This window comes from Nematostella vectensis, chromosome 2 (assembly GCF_932526225.1).
Source record: "Nematostella vectensis chromosome 2, jaNemVect1.1, whole genome shotgun sequence".
In the NCBI taxonomy this organism is placed as follows: Eukaryota; Metazoa; Cnidaria; class Anthozoa; order Actiniaria; family Edwardsiidae; genus Nematostella; species Nematostella vectensis.
Genome location: NC_064035.1, coordinates 7,099,220 through 7,125,257, shown reverse-complemented (window position 1 = coordinate 7,125,257; position 26,038 = coordinate 7,099,220). Strand labels below are relative to the sequence as shown.

The 26,038-nt window shown below is 40.9% G+C and overlaps 4 protein-coding genes across 9 annotated transcripts; 3 read left to right on the top strand and 1 right to left on the bottom strand.

Moving 5' to 3' along the window:
- Positions 1-89: 89 nt before the first annotated feature.
- LOC5517920 (2-acylglycerol O-acyltransferase 1) lies at positions 90-7,694 on the top strand. 3 transcript variants are annotated; one of them, XM_032362491.2, is made up of 5 exons: positions 90-253; positions 1,570-1,659; positions 4,002-4,224; positions 6,855-7,045; positions 7,258-7,694. In XM_032362491.2, coding segments are annotated over exons 2-5 (567 nt in total). In that variant the 5' UTR covers positions 90-253; positions 1,570-1,658; the 3' UTR covers positions 7,410-7,694. The 3 variants fall into 3 exon arrangements, with proteins under 3 accessions (XP_032218382.2, XP_032218383.2, XP_001637970.3); XM_032362492.2 differs by lacking the exon at positions 90-253 and adding an exon at positions 1,379-1,395; XM_001637920.3 differs by lacking the exons at positions 90-253; positions 1,570-1,659 and adding an exon at positions 2,181-2,689.
- On the bottom strand, positions 7,492-9,053 carry LOC5517980 (putative malate dehydrogenase 1B). Its single transcript, XM_001637853.3, has one exon. The coding sequence runs from the start codon at positions 9,051-9,053 to the stop codon at positions 7,665-7,667; it is 1,389 nt and encodes a 462-aa protein (XP_001637903.2). The 3' UTR covers positions 7,492-7,664.
- An 18-nt stretch (positions 9,054-9,071) lies between these two features.
- Positions 9,072-16,832, top strand: LOC5517979 (MKI67 FHA domain-interacting nucleolar phosphoprotein-like). Its single transcript, XM_001637919.3, has 6 exons — positions 9,072-9,281; positions 11,842-11,976; positions 12,091-12,199; positions 12,763-12,869; positions 15,690-15,800; positions 15,871-16,832. The coding sequence occupies exons 1-6, from the start codon at positions 9,087-9,089 to the stop codon at positions 15,922-15,924; spliced, it is 711 nt and encodes a 236-aa protein (XP_001637969.3). The 5' UTR covers positions 9,072-9,086; the 3' UTR covers positions 15,925-16,832.
- Positions 16,833-21,293: 4,461 nt separating this feature from the next.
- On the top strand, positions 21,294-25,995 carry LOC5517919 (ribosomal protein L11 methyltransferase). 4 transcript variants are annotated; one of them, XM_032362488.2, is made up of 4 exons: positions 21,294-21,416; positions 23,413-23,519; positions 24,041-24,413; positions 24,856-25,995. In XM_032362488.2, exons 2-4 carry the CDS (start codon positions 23,415-23,417, stop codon positions 25,047-25,049), a joined length of 672 nt encoding a protein of 223 aa, XP_032218379.2. In that variant the 5' UTR covers positions 21,294-21,416; positions 23,413-23,414; the 3' UTR covers positions 25,050-25,995. The 4 variants fall into 4 exon arrangements, with proteins under 4 accessions (XP_032218379.2, XP_001637968.2, XP_032218378.2 ...); XM_001637918.3 differs by lacking the exon at positions 21,294-21,416 and adding an exon at positions 22,498-22,756; XM_032362487.2 differs by lacking the exon at positions 21,294-21,416 and adding an exon at positions 22,505-22,631.
- The last annotated feature ends 43 nt before the right edge of the window (positions 25,996-26,038 follow it).

Here is a 26,038-nt window from a genome sequence, read left to right as displayed (position 1 = left end):
TTTGTGACTTGAAACTGAAAAAACACCCTATTTGCACAAATACCATCGAAAATTTCATTCTAGCATCAAGGATACAGGCACTTGCGGTTTATTAAGGGGATGTAGTACTTCGAGGATTGCAAGATTTCCAAAACGAGACTTCATTCAAAATCAAGAGCAGAAAACCTCGTGCTTCAATCACCGATTTGGCTCTAACTTTTTGCTTCTTCCTGGTTTCTCAACATTCATTCTTCCTAATGGTCAAACGAAATCTGTAAGTTAGACATTAGATATAATATTGATTTTTGTGAGTATTCCTGTGAATTGAGAAGGAATCCAAGAAAAATACATTTCATAAAAGTTATCCTTGTAGCGGGGGAATGCATTTTTGTGATGATCAAAGCCAGCAAGCTGAAGTATCTGAGCTTTTGTAGAAGTGAGGAAATTTTGTTATTATACAAGCTGGTGCCGGGATTTGAATCAAAAGCAGTATCACAGCCATTTTATCTCTCGTCGGTTTTTTCTGTCAAATTTGACTTCGCCGCTCAGACAAACAAAACAATCAAACTATTCAGGGATTTAGCTTTCTGTGAGTATATTTGCCAATCTTGGTGACTTAAGTTAGACCTGTTTTCTTCTTCCGAGTTATTTTACATGATCTCTTTTCATTCCTATCGAGTTAGCAAAACAACAACACGCAACCCGCGGGGGAGTAGGACAAAATAAAAGAAGCAAATCCTCAGGCGCAGTGGTGGGGTGGTGGTTACTAAAAATAGCCGGATTCGGACGCGACATGGGGCGCGGGTAATACCAAAGTGTCCCTCTCTTATCTTATGCTCTCTTGCCCTCTCTTATAAATGCTCTATTGATTATTGTTAACTATTGTCATGTATGTAAATTGTAATTTTAGTTTTCTGACCCTCGCTATAATATTTTACTGTATACTACAAGGACGACGAAAAACTCTATTATTATTGTTGTTATTATTAGTTTTGGGTTTTGTTGGAGCTGACTCGTCAATGGTGATCTTGCGAATTCCATAATCATTCGTACCTGGCGGCTTTCACGACCAGCACATTGATAGATGGGATCTTGTAACCCCCGAATAGATAAAATATTTGCACGCTTTATGGGTATAAAGATTGGGGAGTGTTAGTTTTGGGTTGTTAGTTACGGGTAGGTTGTTTGGGGTATATAGTTTGGGGTCAGGACCCAAAGGAGGTGTATCCCAGGACTTACATCTACCCATAACTCATCATAGTCCGTAAGCAGGAGAGCAGTTGGGATAGAATACTACCCCAAATGCAATCATGTGTAACGATCACTATTTAAACTAGTAGAACAATGACCATCTAGCCAGTTCGTTACTACCACGCGGTCAGCGGACGTCTGCGGATCAGGATGGCAATTATAAGGGTATGTATCTGTTTACGCGCTGGGCACATTAACACCTCCCTCCCCAACCCCTTATTTAATGGTAGACCTTCTGTCTTCTAGCCTGCGGACTTACATCTACCCATAACTCATCATAGTCCGTAAGCAGGAGAGCAGTTGGGATAGAATACAACTCTAACTTTATTCAAACCGTAGAGGTGAGCTCCCTGTGTACATAGCCACACGCTGAGGCTTGATATTCCCCTTCATGGTGGAGCCCGAGGCGCCGTAAAGACACAAGAAGAAGTAAGCAAAATATTTAAAGGGTTATTGGCATTTAATAATTAGCATACCTGTCCACTTATTTGCATTTTCCTTGTAATCACTGTCTCATTGTTAGCTCTTTGTGGACGGGTATTCTGCAGTTGCTCCGTTGCTCGTATGGCGGCCGGGTTATGCGAACTCCGTGTTTTCGGGGTTTTCATGCCGGTTTTCGACTATCAAAGTAGGCTAAATCAGTAGGCGTTCCGGTTGTTGACAGTCAAGTGGGCAAAGAATGCGGGTCATGGTATATATCTTTTATTTAAAAGAAAAACCCGGAGTAACTAGAGTTTTCAGATCTCGAAACGAAAATATATGATCGGGTTTCCTGATAGAGGGCTTTAAAAACAGCGCTTGGCGTGTCCAAGCAAACGTACCATTCTCGCGTGTTTTATCGCTTCTGGCCTGATCTTCTTCCGCGTCGCCCGCTGGCCCGGGGTCATCGATAATGACAAAGCACATTTCAGATAATCATGTTGTTTTCTTAGCAAGGATTTTTGGAGTTCCCACGAGACTTCTATAAAATATTTGCTCAACATTTACATTGTTTGGGCCTTATAGTTTGGGCCCGAGCGTCGCGAGGAAATGGATATTTCACGGGGCTATGTATGGCAGCTATGCAGCGTGATTTTGCTGTACGTGCTAGCCTTTTCTGGTGCGACTTTCGTGATGAGCGTACTGACGTGTGTATTCATTTACGAGTATTTCGCTCACCCCGTTTTTATCTTTGCTATTTACTCGGCTTGGTTACTATGGGACTGGAAGACACCATCAGAAGGGGGGCGATCGCCTCGCTTTTGCTTCCTAAGGCACTCGTCTCTTTTCGATTTTATTCGGGGGTATTACCCGATCAGTCTTGTGAAGACTTCTGAGCTTCAACACGATAGAAATTACATATTTGTTTATTTTCCTCATGGTATGATAGCGGAAGCGGCTATTGTGGCTCTAGGGTCGAATGCTGCGGGAATGTCTCGTTTATTCCTTGGAATAAATACACGAATCGCCGTGCACTCCTGTAAGTACTCTAAAACTAAGGTAATTGTACAGAACTTTTGCGGAAGGCGTTGAAGAAGGGAATTCATGTTGAAGAATGAAAAGGTCGCTATTGTGTTATAGTGTCACAAACAAACAATGCGCGAGCTATGTTTAGATTCAGTAGCAGTAGAATCAATCAAAATGCCTAAATAGTCGTGTTCGTCGCCAGAGTATAAATATGGTGTACCAAAAACTGGCAGTCGACTCAAAATTAAATTCGCCAGGACAGACTGAAGAAGTTACATCAAATTATACCAATTTAGAATGTAATTAGATTTCATTTAAAAAGCACTAACAAAGGAAAATTAGACTAATTTAATGTAAATAACATGCCTTCTGACTCTAAAGAAGTCTTATTTTAAAAAGACGAAAATTTGGCAGATTCGACAACCAGTTTTCATTAGCATTATAAGATGTTTGTTGATTGTAGACATATCATTTTACAAATTGCACTTTTAACATACCTTATTTTCGCGCATCCTAAATTTCGCGAAAATCTTTCTCGGCACATTTCGCGATTGCAGAGAAAACTTTTGTTTGAAGGGGATTTAATTTCACGAATTTGAAGTTCTAGGGACTTTTTTTTCTTTTCATCAAAAAACCTTTTAAAAAAACACGCTGTCTCTAAGCAGTAACTTTGAATTGCATTAAAAGTCAGTCTAACAGTAATGTGGTGATTATGGAGTATCACATGTCCTTTAAAGAGGACACAGATATAAATGGAGCCGTCAAATATTTTCCGTATCCTTTAATTTCGCGATTTTTTTTAAATCGCCAAAATTTCGAATTTAAGTAAGCGCGAAAATTAAGCAGAATAAGGTATATGCGCCGGAGGTTCCTCACTCGAACACATGAGCTATATATATATTTTATTAGTTACGATCTTTCCGTCATCCGCCATTGTAAACCTTTACCGCCAGATAAAATACAAATAACCCCTTAGCTTGACATCCTCTCGGGGCCTCACAATATGTTTTGAGATGAGAAGGGAGGGGGCTGGTTTGAGAGTAGAGGGGGTGGGTTGGGAGACACGAAACAGAGACCTACAGAAAACAAGCTGGTGATCAGGAAGGGGAGGTGCACGGTTACGCCCTTACTCTTTCTCCCTCCCAGATCCCCTCTCTTTCTTGATCACGCCATAGGAAACAGAAAATATTTTCTTTTCTTTTTTTCCCAGCGGAGAAGACTAGTAAATCCAACAATTTGATTGGTCCCCTACGTGAGGCTAAAATATGCAAAGAGATTAAATTCTAGATATGCCAGGTGTTAATGCTTGCCTTTCTTCTTTTCAGTGATTTTCATGGCTCCCGTTTTCCGTGAGATTGCCTTAGCTGCTGGCTTCATAAGTGTTGCACGTGTAAGCTGCCGTTATGCCCTATCTAATGGGAACCCTGGCCAATCAGTTGTCATTTGTGTGGGAGGGTCAACTGAAGTCCTTTACACAGCGAGTAACACCGACTATCACCTGGTCCTTGCGGATCGCAAAGGGTTCTGCCAGCTGGCACTACAATCCGGGTATGGCGTGACACTGCGTGACACCTGGATAACACTCTTATTTTTTAGGTCTAGTCTGTATATTACCTGATCACTAGTATCACAAATTCCAAAGCAAGATTACTACACACATGAGTACATAATCGTACTACTGTATACAGGGGGAAGAGGGGAGGGGGTAAGGGTTGTATCACCCGGATTTGTACTGCAATCACCTGGGATATGTAACACCAATCGGATTTGTAACAACAATCATCCAGACATGAAACAATAACCGGATTTTTAACAAAATCACCCGGATATGTAACAGTCCCCAGGGGAGACTCCGATAAAAACAGACGGGGATGATCGTCGGCAAAATATTTTAACCCTAACAGATAGCAGAAGTAATTGTTAACCAATTTTATACCCTAAAAGATATGACTATCACCCCCGTTTACTTTTATGGAAATTCAATCGAAAGATTGACCAGAACCGGAGGATGTGGACAAGAACTACAAGCAGCCGTATCTAATGTTTCATCACACGACGTACTTCTGATAATTGGTCAGAGCGGTAAAGGGGGGTATGGATAACGTTCCACGAACCAGAAAATGTTTTTTAAAGTTTCAAGAAAAAATGGAGAAAAAAATGGTCTTTACACCTTTCACATTTTCGAAAACCGTAATATCGCGTCCAAAACTCGCAAATACCGTAATATCACGTCCAAAATTCGCCAATACAGTAGTACCGCGTCCAAAACCGAAAATACTTGTATTTACGGCATACAATTAACAGTTATACCATTTTCATTAAGGTGGATAGTGGCGAAATATCTACCGAGAGCCGGAGGCTCGAGGCAGATATTTTTAAAGCCACTATCCGCCGATAGTATATAGAACGAGCTTTAGAGCAATTTTCTTTTCGGATACACTTGCGAATCGGCTCTACACCCGCCATTTTGCTTGATTTCGGGGCGCAGGAAAATATCCACCTCCTGCTAGCAGGTGTATATTGCATTTTCTCAACCAATCAAATCACTTGTTCTTGCGAGGTTCCCGAGTTTTATATACTAACAGTACATGTCTATCTATTTCGGAAAGGTCACATGATTCTCCGTTCAACACACCCAAAAACTTGAGCAAATGAATCTCGATCCACATAGACTTGAAACTTCAAAATCACGTTTCACAGGGAGAGTTAAATGACGTGTCACGGACGTCGAAATAGACGATATCACGTTTCTCGCCAGTGAAAAATGGCCAAATCTCGTTTCACGTAAAAACCCTTTACCACTTTGATTGGAGACATAAAACGTCACAGATGACCACGATAATACTAGCTTTAAAAGGAAAATCGGGCGACAGGCTGCCGCACTATGAAGGATAATGGTTCATCTTAATGAGTTTTCCCCCGAAAATGACAGCGCCATTGGAGGAATCATCTGTCCACATGAAGATATACACAAACTTACATGGGGTTCACCTGTCGGGAAAACATCTTATTAGATCGACCCTATTGTGGGCATTTTGTTTAGTTAACCTATCGCGTTTGACCGGGAAATTTTAAACGCTCGCATAGAAATTGCTTAGCCAAGCAGTTCTTATTTTTAGCACATTGACTCTTTGCACGGGAAACTTATAGGCGTGCCGTTAGTTCTCAAGTGGTACTTGAGAGCAGAGTTTTGAGCATTTGTTTTGTATCCGTTAAAAAAAGCTGTTACACATCACCGCAATTCTGAACAAAGCTCAATGCCCTTTTTTTGCATTTCGTACCATGTGGTAGTCAAGGCAATACAGCCAGAAAACAAAGATACGGGCCTTATGTCCCATCAGGGATGAAGAGGCCTAAGTAAGTAAGAACTATAGGCAAAACCCCGGTGGAGGTGGGGTGGACATGCCCAAGCCAGGCGAGTAGCGCTCAAGTCAGTCCTGGCTTCCTAGGAGGGTTAGGGTTGACGGTCCGAACAGGGTGTGTACTTCCCTTTATTGACTCATTTACATAATCCCAAGGGAATCAATCACCAAAATGAATGACAATACACCAAAAACTGGAAACCGACTCTGCCAAATTTTCGTCTTTAATAAGACTTCTTCAGGGCAGACTGAAGAAGGTAAATCGTTACAAGCTTATTTACATCAGAATAGTGGCGCGAGACGCAAAAACATTACAACTGACAAAAACGCGCATTTCCTAGAATAGCACGCGCTATGGATAAAAAGAATTTACACATCTCTACGTGGGTTCGTAAATTCTTTTTATCCATAGCGCGCGCTATTCTAGAAAATGTGCGTTTTTGTCACTTGTAATGTTTTTGCGAGTCGCGCCACTATTCTGATGTAAATAAGCTTGTAACGATTCACCTTCTTCAGTCTGCTCTGAAGAAGTCTTATTAAAGACGAAAATTTGGCAGAGTCGATTTCCAGTTTTTGGTGTATTGTATTCATTGTACTGGTACGAGATCGCGACAGTTTGGCCTTTTTTATTCTACCAAAATAAATGATGTATAGCACATTATTCTCAGGGCTCAATGCATGTATTAAAATATTGCAAAAATTATCGAGCACAAAAATATCAAAGTTAAATATACAGAAAATCTTTTGGCACAAAGTCAGCCTATGCACAATCTATTGCCTTGCTATTTTTTTAACATTTTCATTTTATTTTTGCAGGGCATCACTTGTGCCGGTATTTGGGTTTGGGCAGAACAATCTGTTTCACCAGCCAAAGAACATGCTCCCACCAAAGGGAGTGTCATGCGTTTACAAGTGGATAGCACTGATAAAAAAGTACTCAACACTTGCATTTTGGGATAGGCAAACCATGGGAATTATACCACGAAGAATACCTATCAATGTTGTAGGTAAGAAAGCATCCAAGAAACGCATCAATCACTACACAAGGGGACAGCAACACTTAGGGGAAAACGGAGTAGTTCTTAGCAGGAGTTGCAAATAGATAAAAAATCTGGCTGTTCTTCAACCAGAAGACATCATATATGCACCCTGAGAACTCTTATAAAATCTTGCTCCTTTATCAACAACCTTCTAAAAGCCTTACTTTTGTTATTTTTAGTTGGAAAAGCAATTCATGTCTCAAGGAATTCATCGCCTACAACTGAAGACATAGATAGTTTACATTCTCAATTTGTGGCCAAGTTGTTGGATTTATACAAGAGTAATAGGGATCTGTATGGTGATAGTAAACATGAAATAGTTATAGCTTGAATTCCTTTTTTAAAAGCAAAAGAATAGTTTCAAGTGATGTTTGGAAGGCTATGATATATCCATACCTTAAAATTGAAAATGATGACAATTAATTATGTCATTTTTAATCACTCTAAAGATTTTCTAATACTATATGTTGTGCTCTAGTACAAAAGAGGTTGTTAATTTAAATTCATGCATTTCTAATATACTTCAGTATATGTACATGTCAGATTATATCTAGCATAAAAACTAATATGCAATAATTTGATTTACTCAAGAACCATTTAAAAGTGCCAATACTTCTTCAGTCTCTGCTTTGGATTCTTGCGCAATATTTTTAAGCACTTCCTTTAAAGAATCACTCAATGCTAGTCCTTCCACTACCTGCCAGGAGCCACCAGTAAATTTCACAGGAAATGAGAAAGCAATACCCTCAGGGATATCATACCACCCCTCTGATATAACACCCAAGGACCACATATCTGATGACGCACATTGGCACCAATCCTGGAGAAGTGACTTCACAGCGACACTACCCATCAATGCATTCTCACCCTCACTTGGCTTCTTAAGAACCTCAACAAACTCTCCTGACAGCCATTTATTATCATGTACCATTTCTGGAACTGGGCGGGTAAACCCTGGGACATGTGGACCCCATATAGCGCCATCAAAGCCGTCAACTCTAGCATGGGAGGCGTCAGGATAGTGATTAAAGCCAGGGTTACCCCAGACTATAAGGTCTTTAATCCCAGCAGTATTGACATTCAAGCGTTTTGCAATAAGGCCCTTGGCCCGATTCTCTTCTATACGTGATAGGGAGACAAAGTTTTTCTTTTGGATTGAAGGAGCAAATTTACTTGCAATAAATGTTGAGAAATTTGCTGGGCCCCCAGCGGTCAAAACCTTGCAATCTGGTTTAGCATGGGCTTCTAGTGCTTTCCCGTAATCTCTGAACAACTTTGCATGTGACAATAAGTACTCTTTCTTGTCAGTGCCTTCATTAATTGCTTTGCCATCTAAAAGAACAACTACACTAGCGTCCTTGAAGGCGACTGCAGGGTCAGAGGTTATGTGAACACCTCGAAACAGCGGCCAAGCGCAGTCTTCGATTTCGTACGCGACACCTTGAAGAGCTTCCTGGTTCTCCGGCGTATCAAGCAAATAAATAGACACCTCTTCTTGGAAGCCAAATACCTCTCCTTGAACTAAGGAAGCAAGCATTCCGTAAGCCAATGGCCCTGAAGCTTTAGATACGCATACACGAAGAGGGTTGATTTTCTTGGCTAGCTCTTCCTCTTCCTTGTCGACCTCGATTTTGGTGGACTTGTTTTCCTCAGATATACTCACTAGCTTGGCGCTCATGAGACGGGAAGCCAGGCCATAATATCCTTCGGCAAACTCGAGAAAGTCGTCACAACCCCCGAGTAAAATCCCTTTTCCTCCTCTGTCGACCAGCTCGCGCCAAATCAACGGAGAGCCGGAGTGTTTCCAACCATTGTCATCGCACATCTTATTCATCCAGTCATCCCACTCCTCTGGACGCTTTACGATCTTGTGAACTTTGAAATCGGGCAGGTTAAGAGAGAGCTCGTCAGCCAAGAGCTCTGCTTTCGCATAGAAAGGGCAGTCCGACCGTCCAGAAACCACAAACTTCGCCATTTTACTTATTGAATTACTACAGATCGTGTTGTCATGGCAATGGGCAAATTTCATCGCGGGCGCAAACCTACCTCGACTGTCATGCGCAACAGGTTTCACGTGGACGAGAATTCCAACATGGCGGAAGAAAATAGCGTAAACACAACCAAGGATATAAATGCTACTTTAGCGCTTGATTCAGATAAGCAAAAAGAATTTGAAGACAAAGTGAAGAAAATCAAACCTAAGGTATGTGTTTTACACAAACTTTTGACATCCATAGCGCATCATGCTTCTCTATATTCTTGTGAACAGATCGTCTATCTTTGAGTTTGTGTTTTTCTTTCTTAGAGAAGCATTCTTTGCCCTTTTCTTTCACACTTCTTTTATTTATTAACGGTGTCCCCCTCTTCCGCTCCTATTGTAAACATTGCGATGTTTTCTTTACTACTGGCCGTAACATTTACTGGTAACAAACGTGTAACTCCGGGCCAAAACCAACTCTGGTTTTATTATGAAAAAAAAAATATATATAAAGTATATATAGATGTTGATCTACACACCGCAAGAACGTGCCACTTTGAAATCTAATAACCTTTCTTTATTGTAGAAGGCAATTAGAAAAGATTGAGTATACATGCATTCCCAATGTTGAACTGGTAGTTGTTTACTACTGTATGTGGTCCTCGTATAATTTCTCCATACTTGATGCAGGTTGGCTCTTTTCACTTTTATAATACATGAATTTATATTCAGTTTCTTTATTGTATCAATGTATGGAGCATCTGTTCTCAGACACTCTTTTATTACAACTTCTATTAGTTCAAAAGAATGGCAATATAGTTATTTTTTTCTGCTGACTCCCCTGCCAACTTTGCCAAACTTCTATCTCAGCTCAAATGGCTGCCTATTTTTGACCTGAAAAAGTTTTTTAAATTACTTGTCTTTTCAATATCACTTAAGCATAATCTTAATCATTTCACTACCATTTGCATCAATCCAAGATACTTTTCATGCATTTGCTCAAGTACAAACTTGATGTTTTTATTTCATAACATGCAGGGTTTTTTTATTAGTATTTGTATTGCATCTCTTCTCTTATGATGTGAAAAATAACAGTACAAACATTCAAAACAAAGGCCAATAAGGGACTTGCACTAAGAGATCACGTGACATGAGTGGCAAATTCAAGCCAAATTAAACACAGAAATGACCGCACCTGTCACTCCAGAAAATGACAAAAGCATAAAATTTTTAAATGAAAAATAACCTTTTCTGAACAAAATATTTATTTGTGAGTGCTTAAATAATTGCTTTTTGTTGCTGTTATTTTGCCGCTAAAAGCCTGAGTACATGCTAGTTTGCCAACCAAAAAGTCACACGATCTTTTAGTCCCCTATTAAAGAGCAAGAAACCAGAGATGTTTTCAAATAAACCAACATGTTTTGAAATTAAACTTTTGTGTTTGAAATGTGAACAAACATTAAATCAAAGGCTCTGTGAGCGAACTCGTGAATGCAAATATATTTTCCTAGTTATTTTCTTGTGTGCATAAAAGATGTATAGGATACTGAACAAACCATGAACACATCAAAGATGCTGAGAGTATATAAAAATGTCCTTATACTGTACCTTTTTTTTTCTTTTCAATGTCATGACACACCAAGAACAGTATAATTAATTATTATTATAAAAAGTAAAATAAAAAATAGCGCTCTCAGTAGGAATCGAACCCAGGACGCTGCGGTCATAGACAAGTGTTCGCACTGCTAGACTGACGTGGCATTACTAAGTTGACCAGTAGCTAAAATTACTTTTATTACTATTGGTATCGTAATGATCAATAAGCTTTTTGCTAGCGAAGGGGTTTTAGTATTAGGCCCTGGCGGAAGTGCCAGCTATTTTCCCCTGAGCACCAGCTACTTTTTTTAAAGTCGACTTAAGTTTTATTTGAACTTAAAAGATAAAATGACTTCCACCCCTTACTTATTAAATTTCCACTGCCTACTCTGAAAGTTAATAAAAACCCTGTTGCATGTCGAATTTCAGCATATTCTTTCTGGAAACAAAATAAAATAGCTGCAATAATTGATCACACTACTATCATACAATGTGTTTTAACATTCTAGAAAGGCGCAAAATTGTTATTCGATGAAGGGGGCTGGGGGCCATGTGTTTGTACGAGTTTTGTTTGATATTTAGTTTAGTTGATTTGGAAGAATTGTGAAGAATTAATTTGTGGAAATCTATCCTCTACTATTTTATCCTTCGAACTTGAGGCTTTTATTCTCGAGACCCAGAGACCCAGCTAACAGAACCTTACAGATTAGAGATCCAATGATGGAGTGACATCAGACTCCCCACAATAACTCGTACATTCTTCCACATATCCGAGTAAAAAATGATAATGCTTTAGAAATGGTTGCCAAAAGTAGTTCATGAAACAAGTTACTAATTCTGGTGGCTGAACAATAATTTGAACTTAGCCATGGTACATTTTTATTTACATCCACCATTTACAGACTTACTCATAGGGAATTATTGACTGGAGCCAAAAAGTTGACAATCCAGTGGATAATCCTTGTTACATTTTTCTGGAAAAAAATAAAGAAAACTGTTTATTGAATAGTTAGGCAGTTTGTTTAATTGTATTTGAAGAAAAAAGGCTGCTTAGATGCATATTGTAGACAGTTCTACATGGCTTTCTGTAGGACCATCAACTTTGTAGTAAAAAGAGCGCTATAATTTTGTTGTCTTATTTGTCAAGAAGGCTTCCCAGGCTTCATATTCTTTCCTGCTCTTGTCTTAGGGTGATGAAAATGAGCTTTCCCCTGGAGTGATCTACCTCGGACACATTCCTCATGGATTCTTTGAAAAGGAAATAAAGAAATTTTTTGAACAATTTGGAACCGTGAATAGAATTAGGTTGTCCAGAAGTAAAAAGGTAAGATTGTGAAGAAGTGCTAGTTTGGTTTATTTCTTCTCAACAGTGATTATCTCTCTCATCATGATCATCTTCTGCATCATCATTGATATTGTTATTAAATTAAATTTGCAGAGTGCAAGATCCAAGGGATATGCATTTGTTGAATTTGCTTGTGATGAAGTTGCTAAAATTGCTGCAGATACAATGCATAACTACATGATGTTTGGGAGACTTCTCAAATGTAAGACTTGAACAAAAAATAGCTTGCAGTAGCTCAGAGATACCGTACCATATCTTCTCAAATATGTGCAGCTTTTTATTAAAATTTGGACAGGACAGTGTCAATGACACTGAGAATACACATGCCTAAAAAGTTTCTCAAACAACTATGATGTCCTATATTCAGATTCTATATACACCATCACACGTGGGTATACTGTAATGGGTTTACCTTTCCATTGCCAAGAAAACAGTCATGTTGAGAAACTTTCATTTTCATAAAGGTGGGTGGTAGGGAAACTCCTTTACCTCTGTGGTTATTTTGAAATGAGATAAAAGTGCTGATATAAGAGTTTGTAAAAAAAAAATAATGCAATCTCTATCTATAAGGGGTGGTTGCTCCCCTTTGAAGAGATTTACATAGCTCTCAAACTCTAAAGATCACATCATTTGTCCTGCCATTGCTTTACAGGAAACTTGTTTATTTTGCTATAAACCTCATGCTAGGGTCTTGATTTCATGCCAGTTGTACTGTGTAACTTGATTACTATGTCACTTTGAAATCACACCTGCTTTCTTTGACAGGCAAAGTTGTTCCAAATGAAAAAATCCATCCCAGATTATGGAAAGGCTCAAACCGCAAGTTCCGCCATGTCCCACGTCGCCAGATTGATATTGTCAGACACAATAAGGTAATAATAATTGTCATACCATAGTTATGCATCAAAGTGTTCTATTTTTTTCTTACACAAATAGTAACTTCGCCAAAAGCTGTTTGGCGAAGTTACTGGTTTGTAGGCTGTGTGAAGTATTGACTTTATATTGAAATTGTTCTAGTGTCTTGGTTGATATCTAAATTTTGTTCAATTATGGACTGTAATGTGAAGAGTGCAATGCAGCACAGCGCATTCCTGCCATCCTCATTGGCATCTTGGACTCCATCACCCATTCCTTGTCCCCGTCATAACTTTCAACTGAGTCCAAAAATTTCCCATCAGTCTCACCACCAAAGACAAATATCCTTCCTTTGAACAAGCATGCTGTTGCGTTCATTCTTGGCTTATTCATTGGCTTCCCCTTAGACCAGGCATTTGTTCTGATATGGAACACCTCACAGGAACACAAGCACCCAGACCTGTTCATTCCACCAATAATGAATATATTGTCTCTGAATATCACTGCTTGGGCATAAGCACGCCTCTCTGACATAAAAGGGTATCTGTCACTACTCCAACTCCTTGAGCGGTTGTCATAGACTACCATGGTGTCTAGAAAGTCTGTACCATCAAACCCGCCAATCACATAGAGCTTATCCCTATACACTGACGCACTGGAACCCGTCCGCAGACAGGGCATGGGGGAAACCAGTCCCCACTCACTGCAATTGGAGCGAAGTCTTTCCATGGAGCAGAGCTCACCGACACCGTCATCACCACCAATACTATACAGACACCCTCCAACTACAGCTGTACATAATTCACTCCTGGGTAAGATCATGGTGGGCATGCTTTCCCACCTGGAATCAGTTGGGTTGAACCTCTCCACAGAATTCAGTTGGATGCATTTCTTGTCTTGGGATAGTAATTCATGGTTTTCTCGCATCTCTTTCTGCTTTGTATTTCTATTCCAGGATAGACCTTGGTTATTAGTGCTTGAATCCTTGTAAGAAGTTCTAGGATTTTTGAGTGGGCTTGTTGCTGGCACAGCACCTTGCGAATAGTCTTGTTCGTATTGTGCTCCTCCTAATATGTAAATGTTGCCCTTGTGAAGAGTCATGCCGTGGTTGAAGCGAGGGGTCGTCATGCCAAGTAGTTCCTCCCAGCGGCGCGCTTCAGGGTAATAAAAGAAAACTTTAGCACTGGCTTCCAAGCCACCTCTGTAATAAAGCCCGCCGGTCAGAATGATCCCATCGTGTGATAAAGGCTTAGCTTTTGCGATTGACTGATCAAGGATATCCGTTACGTACTCAGCAAGTGTACAGTTAGTGTTCACAATGTCGCCAAGTCTTGGTCTGAGTGTTGTGGCTTTTATACAGTTCTCAGAACTTGAGCTAGAAGTATCCTGTGCTGTTTCTTCTACTTCTGATGTGTCAGGTGTACCACTGCCGTATGGGTGCTTCATATTTCTCGATAGATAATGGCCCTCTCCCTGTGCTGTAGCCTCGTGTGCGGGTGTTTTTGTTACACCTATTTTCTGATGTATCCCTTTTACCGTAAACTGCTCTGGTTTGGCTAACGAAGTACGGTTTTCTTGCATGTGCGTTTCGCTCCATTCCGTCTCGGCTTCATTGAGGTAGGCCTTGAAGTAGCACCTCCATGCGAGTAGATCTTTGCGCATGACATTTAGAAGCAATCTCAGGGCCATCTTCCCAGACCGCTTACCCCCTTCACCAGCGGACAACTTCATCAGCAGATATCGAAAGCTCGCAAGATCCTCCTTGTTCCACGCAAGAGATGTGAGCGCACTCACCACATCTGTCTTTTGAAGGCATTCCTCCGTGTGCTTCCGCAGATAGCTCAGAACCTGTCTACGAAGCGCCGCGTTGCGTGACAACCTAGCGGCCCTTAGGGTCTCTAGCCAATTGCCCACTGTCAAGGAGCGTGACAGGAGCGTCACGCATGCGTCCTGCACTCGCAGTATACTCAACTCACACGCTGTCTCCAAAATCGCTGTCACATTTTTCTCGTCAATGTGCAAGAAACCCAACTTGAAGAAGTGTTGGATGAGCTCGTTGGCCTTTTGTTTTTGCTCCTTATCTTGAATCGCGTCCCTCAGTAATCTTAGTTTCTCCAGTATTACTCCCTTGTGTTCTTGGAGTTTTCTCAATGCATCGTTGTCGACAGAGCGCGGCTTGCGGACCTCTTTCAATCGTGCTTTGTCGATGACGATAACGTGCGGTCCTTTATTGTCTCTAACGAACACTATCCGTTGCACGGCTTCGTCCGATGTTCTTTCTTCCATTGGTATTGAAAGTTGATTTTTTGATTTTGACATCTGGGAATGTCCTTTTGTTTGTTTTGTTTCTATGGTTATGTAGATGCTTGCCCGCGCGTGCGTTTTTTGTCTCGCGCGTTTCGTAACGATGGGCGGCGTGCGCAAGCATCATCACGTCAACATTGATTTATACGTCGAGCTTTTGATGTGCCGAATCAAATACCATGAAAGCTTTTTTTTGGAGTCATATTCTCCATGCCGTCGCCTTCGTGTTGCGCACAAGATCTTTCTTGACGGCAGGGGCGATAGAGAATATCCTCGAAAAGCGGACTTGCCCGATTTTGCTGTACTTCTAAAATAGATTGTGTTGAAGAGCCTGTATTTGTATTTGATTTTTCCATTAGATTTTGATACTCCTCCAAAGTTGTACTCTAGTACAAGATTCCACAAATCTTATTTGTTTTCTCCTTTTGTATCAGGTAAATCTTATTTGTTTTCTCCTTTTGCATCAGGTAAATCTTATTTGTTTTCTTTTTTTGTATCAGGTAAATCTTACTTGTTTTCTCCTTTTGTATCAGGTAAAAACGCAGAATGAACACGAGAAGCAGGTGTCAAATCTGCTCAAAAAAGAGACACGGAAGCGAAAAAAGCTGGAAAAACTCGGTATTCCGTACGAATTCCCCGGATATGTGAGTAGGTAGTTTGCCCTTCATTACTCAAGATATACGGATACGATCAGTTCTTCTTTTTCTGTCACAGGCCGGTGAAGCAGAAGAGACCCAGCCCAAGCACAAGCGCTTTGACGAAGACTGAGCTCATGAACTGCTGACAATGATCACGTGAACATTGTCTGGGCTGACGTGATTTGTAGCCTATGGCCACGTGAAGTTTGCTCAATGCCCTCTACCTCCCTAATCTGTTCCCCTTACTCTAAGGATGGATGGGGGGAGGGGTTATGAAGGATGTAAGAGGGGGCCACTGGTACACATGACTATCTGGTACAAGGACTCTATATAAGTTCTTGTCTTGGTTTGCGTTGTAATCGCGAGAAACTGGATAGATCGTCACTGTCAGGTTTTAACTCGCCCCCCCCCCCCCCCCCCCTCGCCTACTCCTATGGTCACGCGCCTTTCAAGATCCAAAATTGAACCCAAGAAGTAGAACAGTGCCTGCGATGATGATAAAGAATGACTTTCTAAGAATCAACTAGTAAGGTATAGGAATGGACCTAAGGAATACGTTGATAGGACCACATTTTAATTTGATTTGCTGTGTGGGGGCACTGAGCGACCCCTTGATTATGGCGCTGTACCAATGTGCCGCTAACTACAAATCTAGCTTGATCGCACGCGCTCAACTCAGTTCATTTTATACAAAGATGGAATAAAGAAATTTAAACGTGAAGTTAATCATTAGTCGTCCAATTACCCATTGTAATTTTTTTTCATGAATTGAAAATTTCAAATGCCTAACACAGCCTAGGTTCCATTTCCAACCGTCGCTGGCCTCATCGGCCTACTTGGGGCTCACAGAAGCGAGCTGGAAATCGAGCCTAAACACAACTAACATTCGCTTTTAAAATTAGTAAGCACAAATAGCGATTGGCGAATAGCGGCTCTATAATAGAAAAGAAACCGTGGATCTCATATTTCAGACAAATGCAGAAAAATGTATAAATTGTCGATTATCAAAGGTGATGAATGTGAATGTGCTGACATTTATTTACCATCTATGTATTGTTTTGAATGGTTCCTGGAGCCGCCATCGCCTTTCCCGGCTCTTTGGAAATCGTGCCTAAGCTTTGCAGGTCCCGGGGTGGGACCTGATTTCCAAATAAATTTTAACCCTAGAGATATTGGATATCATCGAAGCGGAAATAATTTTATTGCAATCCGCCATCGAGGATAAAAGATAAGAATAAGGATAGAAGAATTTTAAGAATGTTTAAATACTCCCTAAGGAATAGCAGTTAAACGACTACTCCTGTCCCCTTGGGTGGGAGGGCGGGGTGGGGGGGGGGGGGGGGGAGCGGGCTTTCAGCCCCTGGGACCTTGGGTATGTGTGATATCGAAACAGAGTCTGCAAATAGTATATCACAGCAGTTTCCTCCGTTATGGGCTAGAGAGATGATATGCTAGTTAAAATGGCCCGTCGTGTGGAGAGAGGAACTTCTGCGCGAAAACAATTTCTAAATTTCTATCAAAGGTGCACTTTATTTAAATAAGTTATCATTCAATAGAAATATAATATCAAATATCGCCCACTCTAGGATCAGATACCTGGATACAGTAAAAACCTGCGAATAAGAAAAAGTTGAATAACTTCCAGGCTTGAATTTAGTAAATAAAGTTACCTCATTGCTTTAATTAATCAAAATTGTGTGCATATATATTTACTTTATCTATTGGTAGCCTTTTATGTTCCTTTTTCTAAGAAACTTTAAGGAGACCCAAGAACGGCCGATTATAACCCTTTATATAAGACCCAAATCACCCTGAACAGCCAAAATGGGTGCTGTTATTCACGGTGTTTTACTGTATATTTTTATGTTGTCATTAGTAGTAGCCCTGTACCGATCATTGCTGATTATGAACGATGCCATCCGTTCGTTGACCGGAGCAGCGCCTCTCGACCGCATCTAGGTCGCACCTGTGGGTTGACAGTCTGCCAGCCGCTGCTTTCCCTCGGCGAGCTCACCTCTCAGCCACCGCCACTTTCAGCCTCCCCTGACCAATCTGAATATGCCTGAGACGGGTGCCTCTCCAGCTTGTGCGATCGGCTTCGATGTCCTCCCAGGAGTTTGTGCCGATGTCGAGCGCCTTCATGCCTCTCTTGCACACGTCTTTGTACCTCAGCTTCGGGCGGCCAATGTGTCTCCGTCCTGCAGCGGGCTCTCCGTATAGGGCGTCCTTTGGGATCCGACCATCCTTTGTACGGTGAACGTTGCCAATTTAACACAACCTTTGTTGTCTCAGCAGCTGCTGCGACAGCCTGCAATGCAGGCGTTAACCCGGTGTTTTTATAGCCGCCATTTTGGATTTTGAGCAAAAATGAAAAACGTCGGGCATGTTTTGGCTCGCACGTCGTGGACTGTTCGGGCGCCATGGGGCTAGTTATAAGAATTTAGCCTAACAAACTGTTCCTACCGCCCTTGATGTCAAGTGGCCAAGCCTGTTTTTTCTTATTTAATTGTCTGGAGTCACTCAAGCAAACGTCCAATGTGTAGTTCCATAAAATATCCATACCCCCCCCCCCCCCCTTTATTGAGGGGATTGGAAATTCCGGGGAGGTGGGGGGTTCAAACGCCCAGGAATTTCCAGAGGGGAGCGGGTGTAAAATGCCCTTTTTCCTTACAGTTACTGTATTTATTTTTTCCAGGGGGTTGGAAATTCCAGAGGGGTGGGGGGTCATACCTCCGACCCCCTCAACAGGGGGGTATTGATATTTTCTGGAACTACACAATTGCGAAAGCAGCGTCTTACACAACGTGTTACCGGAAATAGGCTGCTATTTTGTGACTCCTCCATAATCCAAGTAGGAAAGGAATGTGAGAGTTCAAAGTATAAAGTATATTTGTTGTGAAAGGGCGAGCGCTTCTGAAGCTAACTTTGTTGGCGGAATTGAATGTTTTCTGTCGTTCATGTAAACCATAAAATCGCTGTTTTAGTGACACTTTGGAATTTGCTACAACTGCTCGATAAATGTCGACAGTTCTCAGTTTACGGAAATTGTCAACCTTGTGAGTTCAAGGTATTCTGTATTTGAAGATAAAGGCAAGCAATGGCTTGGGAAAGAGAGACGGAGACGAGGCGCGCGGTATTTCTGGGTGAAAACGAGTGCGTGTAATTATAATTGGAATCGCCTATTCCAAGAGACGTATATCATGGTCTCTTGCATATTCCTAATAGTCCAGTCAATCTACGTAAAAAAAGGCTAACATCGGAGAGGTGGGGTGGTGGTTACTAAAAATAGCCGGATTCGAAATCGACATGGCGCGCGGGTAATACCAAAATGTCCCTCTCTTATCTTATACTCTCTTGATCGGACTTATTGCAACACAAAGTTTTGTAACAGTTTTTGCACAGAAAGTATCCCTCTATAACATACTGAAAGTCTAAAGAATCGGAGCAGGCAAACACCCCGAAAAACGGGATCGAATTTTCCTATACAAGGCATGTAGGAAAAACCACAGGGCTCCCAAATCATGAAAATCACACAAAAAATACATACTTTAGAAAAAGGAAATTTATACCACTATAGATTTACTAGAGATATATATTTCTAAACTATAAGGATAAAAGTTACGTTATTTGAAGTAGTTGAGTTATTTTGGGTAAAATGCACACAAATAGCGGCTATCCTTGTTACCACCACTTTGATCTTTAGTCCCGTCGCTTAGTGTTTCAATCTATACATAGCGGACAAAAGTACCAAACTTGGCATAAAGATAGCCAAGAGGATGCTAATTAATATTGAGACCGGTGCCCACCGGTACCACTTGAGGATTTTGTGTAATAACGGAATAAAAATTAGAAAAAAAATAAAGCGTCCATCACCGGCTCCCTGTGGGGAAATTAAACAGTTAAAAAGACCTTGTTTTTCAAAACTAAGGCAAAATATATGATTGTGTTTTTTTTTTGGTAGGGGAAATATAACGATATTTGTTAATATTCCAAGATAAAACTGTCGTCGGCTGCATTTAAACGCTTTATTCAAGAGAAAAAGTTTTAAAAGCTAGACCCAATCCCCCTCACGGTTATCCAAGATGGCGGCTTATATTGGCACTGTATATGCAGTAAGTACCTAATAAAATCGCGTATATAGGTAAAAAAAAACGCTGGTGATCATAGACTTACAATGTCTATAACCTACTAAATATGATTTTTTTCTTAATTTTAGATTTATTTCCGTGTAATTTAGCGCGTAATTCAGTAAAGAATCCCGCAAAATTTTGATTTTCAAAGAAAAATGTATTGCAAAATCCCGCGTAATTTTGCGCGTAATTTAGCAAAGAATCCCGCGTAATTTTGAGTTTTTTTCCGCGTAATTCCAGAAGCCCTGCCTTTCGGTCACGACTTTGAACTATTTGCATCACGACAACTCACTTTGAGTGTCACGACAAAGCACTATTTGATTATCGGTTAAAACATTGTAGGTTTAGTTCAACATATCGCACTTTGTGTCTCAAAACATTGCACTTTGTGTCTTAAAAAACTCATCATTTTGCCTTTGCTTAAAACAATTTAGTGCCGTTTTTAGTCCCGCAAAGCGAGCTAGAGGTACCTGCATCTGTAGAACACTGAATAAAGCTCGAGCGAGCACTCAACCAGTTCAGCCTTTGAGGCCCATTTGATCCCGTATCGCTAAGGCTCCTTTTCCTCGGCCTATCCTGAAGTTCTGTTCAGTTTTTAGTCCTTGTTGGGAGTTCACAGGTCATTCGTATAGAATCCAGTTATTTGATAATTCTCTTCAAATTTGTGAAATGAAGTTCTAAAACACAAAGTTATTATTTTATGCATAGACAAAAACTGAAATAATTTGGCCATTCGGCAAAACGCGATATTTTTTAAGACAGGAAGTACCATGTTATAAAGCACAAAGTTAATTATTTTATGCAATAGACAAAAACTGAAATGATTTGCGCATTCGGAAAATCGCGATATTTTTTAAGACACAAAGTACCATGTTATAAAGCACAAAGTTAAATATTTTATGCAATAGACAAAACCTGAAATGATTTGCGCATCCGGCAAATCGCGAGATTTTTTAAGACACAAAGTACCATGTTATGAAGCACAAAGTTAAATATTTAATGCAATAGACAAATAGTGCTTTCCCTGCTAGCAGAGGCCTCTCTTCCCTGTATTTCGCTGGGCTGGAGTTCGCGCGCAAGCACAGCCAAATACAGAGAAAAGAGGCCTCTGCTAGCAGGGAAATAGTGCTATGTTATAAGCACAAAGTTGAATGTCGTGAACGACATACTGAAATGTTTTAAGCAAAGGCAAAATGATGAGTTTTTTAAGACAGAAAGTGTAATGTTTTGAGACACAAAGTGCGATATGGTGAACTAAACCTGCAATGTTTTAAGCGATAATCAAATAGTGCTTTGTCGTGACACTCAAAGTGAGTTGTCGTGACGCAAATAGTTCAAAGTCGTGACCGAAAGGTGAGATGTTGTTAACAAAAACCTTGAGTGGCCCTCATGGGCTTCCGTATATAGAGAGAGCAGCGTCTTAAACCTGGGTTTGTGATAACGTGTTACAGGAAAGAGGCTGCTAGTTTGTGACTTCTCCATAATCCGGAAAGTAAGTTCAAAATATTCTATATTTGTTGAGAAAGGGCAAGCGATTCTGGAGCTAACTTTGTTGTCGGAATTGAATGTTTTCTGTCGTTTATGTACACCATAAAATCGCTATTTTAGTGACACTTTGGAATTTGCTACAACTGCTCGATAAATGTCGACAGTTCCCAGTTTACGAAAATTGTCAACCTTGTGAGTTCAAGGTATTCTGTATTTGAAGATAAAGGCAAGCAAAGGGTTATGGGTTATTAGTTTAACAATTTCGCAAAGTTTTAACGTCGCTACAGTGAAATGTATGGCGCCGCTATCTTGGTAGGTAGCTTTACCTACAAAGATGGCGGCGGAATCAAGCGCCTTTAAAATAACTGCAATTATGTTCCAATTATCTTTCTTGTACTTAGATATCACCTAGCAGATATCATCTTAGATATCATCCTAGATATATAAAAAAATCTGAATGTTTTTAGTGGAAATTAACCAAAAATAGTAGAAATTTGACTGTTAAAATAAACGTACCTTGCGGCTGGCTCTTGTTGCGTGACTCTTTTCACAGATGTTTCCAGAACAAAGTGAAATAAATCTTTGCAATTTGTCAAGTAGACTTATTTGTTTCAACAACATTTAAAGCAGATCGCTGTAGGATCACCGACGTGTCTATGGACTTGTATGGACGTAGATTGAGATGTCCATGGCAAAAAAGGGAAATCAGTCGAGTACAGTACGAATTCACACATATCTCACTACTACTGATATTATTTATTTTAACTGAGCCTGGTTTTGATAGATTCTCAAAGCGCAAGAGTAAATTTAACGTGATATTTTGCTAGTCGGTCCGGAACTCACACAAAGTCTGATCCGTGCAGTATTTGTTGTTTAGGCTAGATTGATCTTTTATAACTAGACGCTCATTTGAGCGTTAAGCCTAGTTGGCTAGTAGGAATACATCATGCATTGATGCATGAAACGGCAAATTCGATTGTCATTTGCGCCGATTGGCGTGTGCATTTGTGTGCGAGTAGTTCGGCGTTCTAGGCCTCATTTCTTACCTTACAGTACTTTTTTCATACCCTGGTTACCAGAGCCTCCAGACTTCTCTCGTCCAGTGACGCTCAGCCAAACGGCATTCTGTCTCAGCGTCACAGAACGGAAGTCTGGAGGCTCTGGTACCCAGGGTACTGTTCTCATTGATGGATAAACCACGAGATGCAACCGTCCGTGAGTAAGTTTGGCGTCTAACTCCTAAGGACATTCCTGGGTATAGTATGCAGATATTTGTCAAGTATGGGCCTATTTAAGAAACATCCGACTGAGATTCGTGGCTTTTAGACACATCCTCGAAACTCGGTAAGTCGGGCAGAATTTTCGACCCTCCCACCTCCCCTTTCGGCGACGTAGCGTCCTAGCCCTCGCTCGCCCGGCCTTCAGCCGCTTATTGCCTCGCCAAAATCTGTTCCCATAACTGAATCGCTGAGTCAGTAGGCGGCGTATTCTTTAGTGAAAATGGTTGTTCACTATCTTTCCTTGGTACTTGGTACTTCTGACTCGCTATTATACAATAGTTTATTGAAGCAGGGACGTGATTTAGGATTGAAGCGAGATGCTCGGGAGCTCGGGAAGCAAGTTTATGCATGGGGTGAACTAGCCTTTGGGAAAGAGAAGTCTTGTGTTTTTCCAGGCGTCAGGGACACCTTATCCACAAAGAAAGTTTGACAACAGGGGGCTGTCACAAGACGCCTGATGCGATGCTAGAATCTGGCCTTAGACAACGTTGACCATTCAGTTCCGACAACAAAACAAATTTCAGAATTGCTTGCAAATATTGAATACTTTGAACTTACTAGGGTGACAATTTACGGGGTTATTTGCATAAATTGAAAACTGTCGAGCATTTAGTCCATGAGGACCTGTCCCTAGCCTGCGTAGCGGCTCAAGGGAGAGAGACGGGGGGGAGGGGGCGAGAGAAGGAAAAGACAGCGTGAAAAATACTTCTTTTATTTCAGATATGGCGGAATTTGACGGATATCAAGCCCTGAGCCAAGTTTCGAACCAAACAACAGAGGCTGAAATCAGGCAAATCTACGATAACTGGGCGACCAACTACGAAATGGTTCGTCCACAAGAGGGGAGCCTACTCCCACGCAGATGTTATCTTTAGGGGGCTCTATTTTGCCTTGTCCGTCAAATTCTTTCAAACATGACGTAAAACATAGTTAGAACAGATCTAGCCAAGAGTCCGTCCATTGTCTTGTTTTATTGGGGATTCCAAAATGAAAGTTTTAGAGCTATTGAGCATCGCCGTACACTTCGTACGAAGTCATCACGTAACACTTCTCAATCCAACTTCGACAAACGCGGCAGGACTGAGCATTATCTGATTGAAAAATCAAAGAGCCGTCTGCAGTAAAGCAAATTTTCTCTCGTCATCTAATTAACTATTCCTTTATACCTTACGTTAGTCGTGCTACGTATAGTTGTTCTGGCCGCTGTCACGCAATACACTCAAGCGCATACCGACCCCTACGGTTCCCATTTTGGTTAGAATGTACTATAAATCATTGGGACGAAGTTTTGCCGAGTTCTGACGATATATTATATATATATAATCTCTTTCTATTATTATCTATGAAGGACACAAACAGCCATGGCTATGTTGCTCACAAGACATGCACGGATGTGTTTGACGCCGAGATGGCGAAGGCGTACCCCAAGGATCGTCTCTCTTTGAGGGTAATGGACGCCGGGGCAGGCACAGGGATTGTCGGCGAACACCTGCAACAGCTCGGGTACACTAATGTGGACGGTCTCGACATTTCTCAAGAGATGCTTAACATTGCCCGACAAAAGCGTGTCTACAAGAACTTGATTTGTGCGGGGCTGAGTGAGACAGAAATTGCCGAGATTGCTGATGGCCAGTATGAGGGAATCGTGTGCTCAGGGACAATAACGGTAGCACATGTCAAGGCGGCGAGTCTTGGTGAACTAAGACGATGGCTAAAACCAGGTACAATTTCGTATTTGCTCTATCTTACTCTTCGCACATGTTAAGGCGGCGAGCCTAGGAACTAAGACAATGGCTAAAACCAGGTTCAATTATGTATTTGCTCTATCTTACTCTACGTGGGATAAGAAAAGGACTAAACCCGGTATAATTTCATATTGTTACCCTCTTCTTTCTCTTGCTGCACACACACAGGGCAAGAGTATGGAAAGGGCTCTTTGCATTGCATGTCCCATTACAGTCGTAGCAGGGGTGCCCCCCCCCCCACACACACACCCACACACACACCAATATTTACGGTAAAACGAAATATAAGGAAATGACCAGTAGGCGTGGCTGTGCACCCTAATACTTTCTGCCATAAGCCCTGCATTAATATACCCCTTGTGTATCCCTTGTTGTTGTTTGATGCATAAAGGATATACTGAATTTGGTATGTTTTCAGGCGGTATAATCTGCTTTACTATCCGCCAAGACGCCCTCGAATTACCCGAGTACGGCTACAAGCAGAAGATTGATGAGATGGTTACCACTGGCACGTGGGAAATGAGGCACAAGAGTTTAATTCAATACCATAGCAAAGCGGGTGTAAAGGGAGGTCAGGATAACTGCTTCGTGTTAGTGTTCAAAGCCACCTAGATTCCACTGAAAATTTCTTCAATCACACATATTTTTCTAGCACCAATAAATCTTTTGATGCATCCTGTATTTGAAAGTTATCTAGCTTGTAATTGTTATCGCACTGTTATGGGGTTAAAATTGTAAATAAAACAGCTCTTTAACTTTAAATTATGTAACATGTGTAAGTCCAGAAACCAGGAAAGAATTTAAATACATTATATAAATAAGAGATAGGAAGGGTCTGTACTCCCTACGCCTGGAATTTCTACCCCTTGAATGTCTACCCCTCACTTCATCTGATATTATAATAGCTAAATGATGTTTTTTAAACGTGAACTGACGTAAATTGGAGTAGGTAAGTTTTGCAGGTCATGGCCAGTTTACCAACACAATACAATTTATATCACTCATTGTATACAGATTTAGTATATTGATTTGGCTGAAAGTGAATTATATAATCATAAACTCCAGCAACATTCCCCTTTTTGCCGCCTTTGCTTTTTTCTTTGGAGGGTTAAATATAGAGAGGAAATCTGCCTCTCCGATTTCTTAGCAAAATCAAATCCCCAGGATCTATTAAGTTTTTCGAAAAAGTGTCTTAACTTCGTATATTTACGGCAGTGCACGCCAAAGTGGAACTCGTCCTCTACCGTACTGGCCATGACCTGCAAAACGTACCGTCTCCCTAAACATCCCCCCTCCCCCCTCCCCCCCCCCCCCCCCCCCCCCCCCCCCACTACACTCTTTTTTTATATAAAAAAAGAGTGTAGTGCTATAGGCTGAATTATTGCGAGTCAGCTATGGAAATCAATTGTATAATTATCGCTAAGGCTCCTTTTCCTCGGCCTATCCTGAAGTTCTGTTCAGTTTTTATTCCTTGTAGGGAGCTCACAGGTCATTCGTATAGAATCTAGTTATTTGATAATTCTCTTCAAATTTGTGAAATAAAGTTCTTAAGCACAAAGTTATTATTTTATGCATAGACAAAAACTGAAATAATTTGGCCA

Excerpts from the sequence above, each read along its gene's own strand:
- LOC5517919 (XM_032362489.2), top strand. The coding sequence starts at position 22,913 with ATGGTTGTTCACTATCTTTCCTTGGTACTTGGTACTTCTGACTCGCTA. Across the intron at positions 23,520-24,040 it reads GGGCGACCAACTACGAAATG|GACACAAACAGCCATGGCTA; the intron begins GTTCGTCCACAA and ends TTATCTATGAAG. Across the intron at positions 24,414-24,855 it reads AAGACGATGGCTAAAACCAG|GCGGTATAATCTGCTTTACT; the intron begins GTACAATTTCGT and ends GTATGTTTTCAG.
- LOC5517920 (XM_001637920.3), top strand. The coding sequence starts at position 2,260 with ATGGATATTTCACGGGGCTATGTATGGCAGCTATGCAGCGTGATTTTG. Across the intron at positions 2,690-4,001 it reads ACGAATCGCCGTGCACTCCT|TGATTTTCATGGCTCCCGTT; the intron begins GTAAGTACTCTA and ends TCTTCTTTTCAG. Across the intron at positions 4,225-6,854 it reads CAGCTGGCACTACAATCCGG|GGCATCACTTGTGCCGGTAT; the intron begins GTATGGCGTGAC and ends TTATTTTTGCAG.
- LOC5517979 (XM_001637919.3), top strand. The coding sequence starts at position 9,087 with ATGGCAATGGGCAAATTTCATCGCGGGCGCAAACCTACCTCGACTGTC. Across the intron at positions 9,282-11,841 it reads TGAAGAAAATCAAACCTAAG|GGTGATGAAAATGAGCTTTC; the intron begins GTATGTGTTTTA and ends CTCTTGTCTTAG. Across the intron at positions 11,977-12,090 it reads GGTTGTCCAGAAGTAAAAAG|AGTGCAAGATCCAAGGGATA; the intron begins GTAAGATTGTGA and ends TTAAATTTGCAG.
- LOC5517980 (XM_001637853.3), bottom strand. The coding sequence starts at position 9,053 with ATGGCGAAGTTTGTGGTTTCTGGACGGTCGGACTGCCCTTTCTATGCG.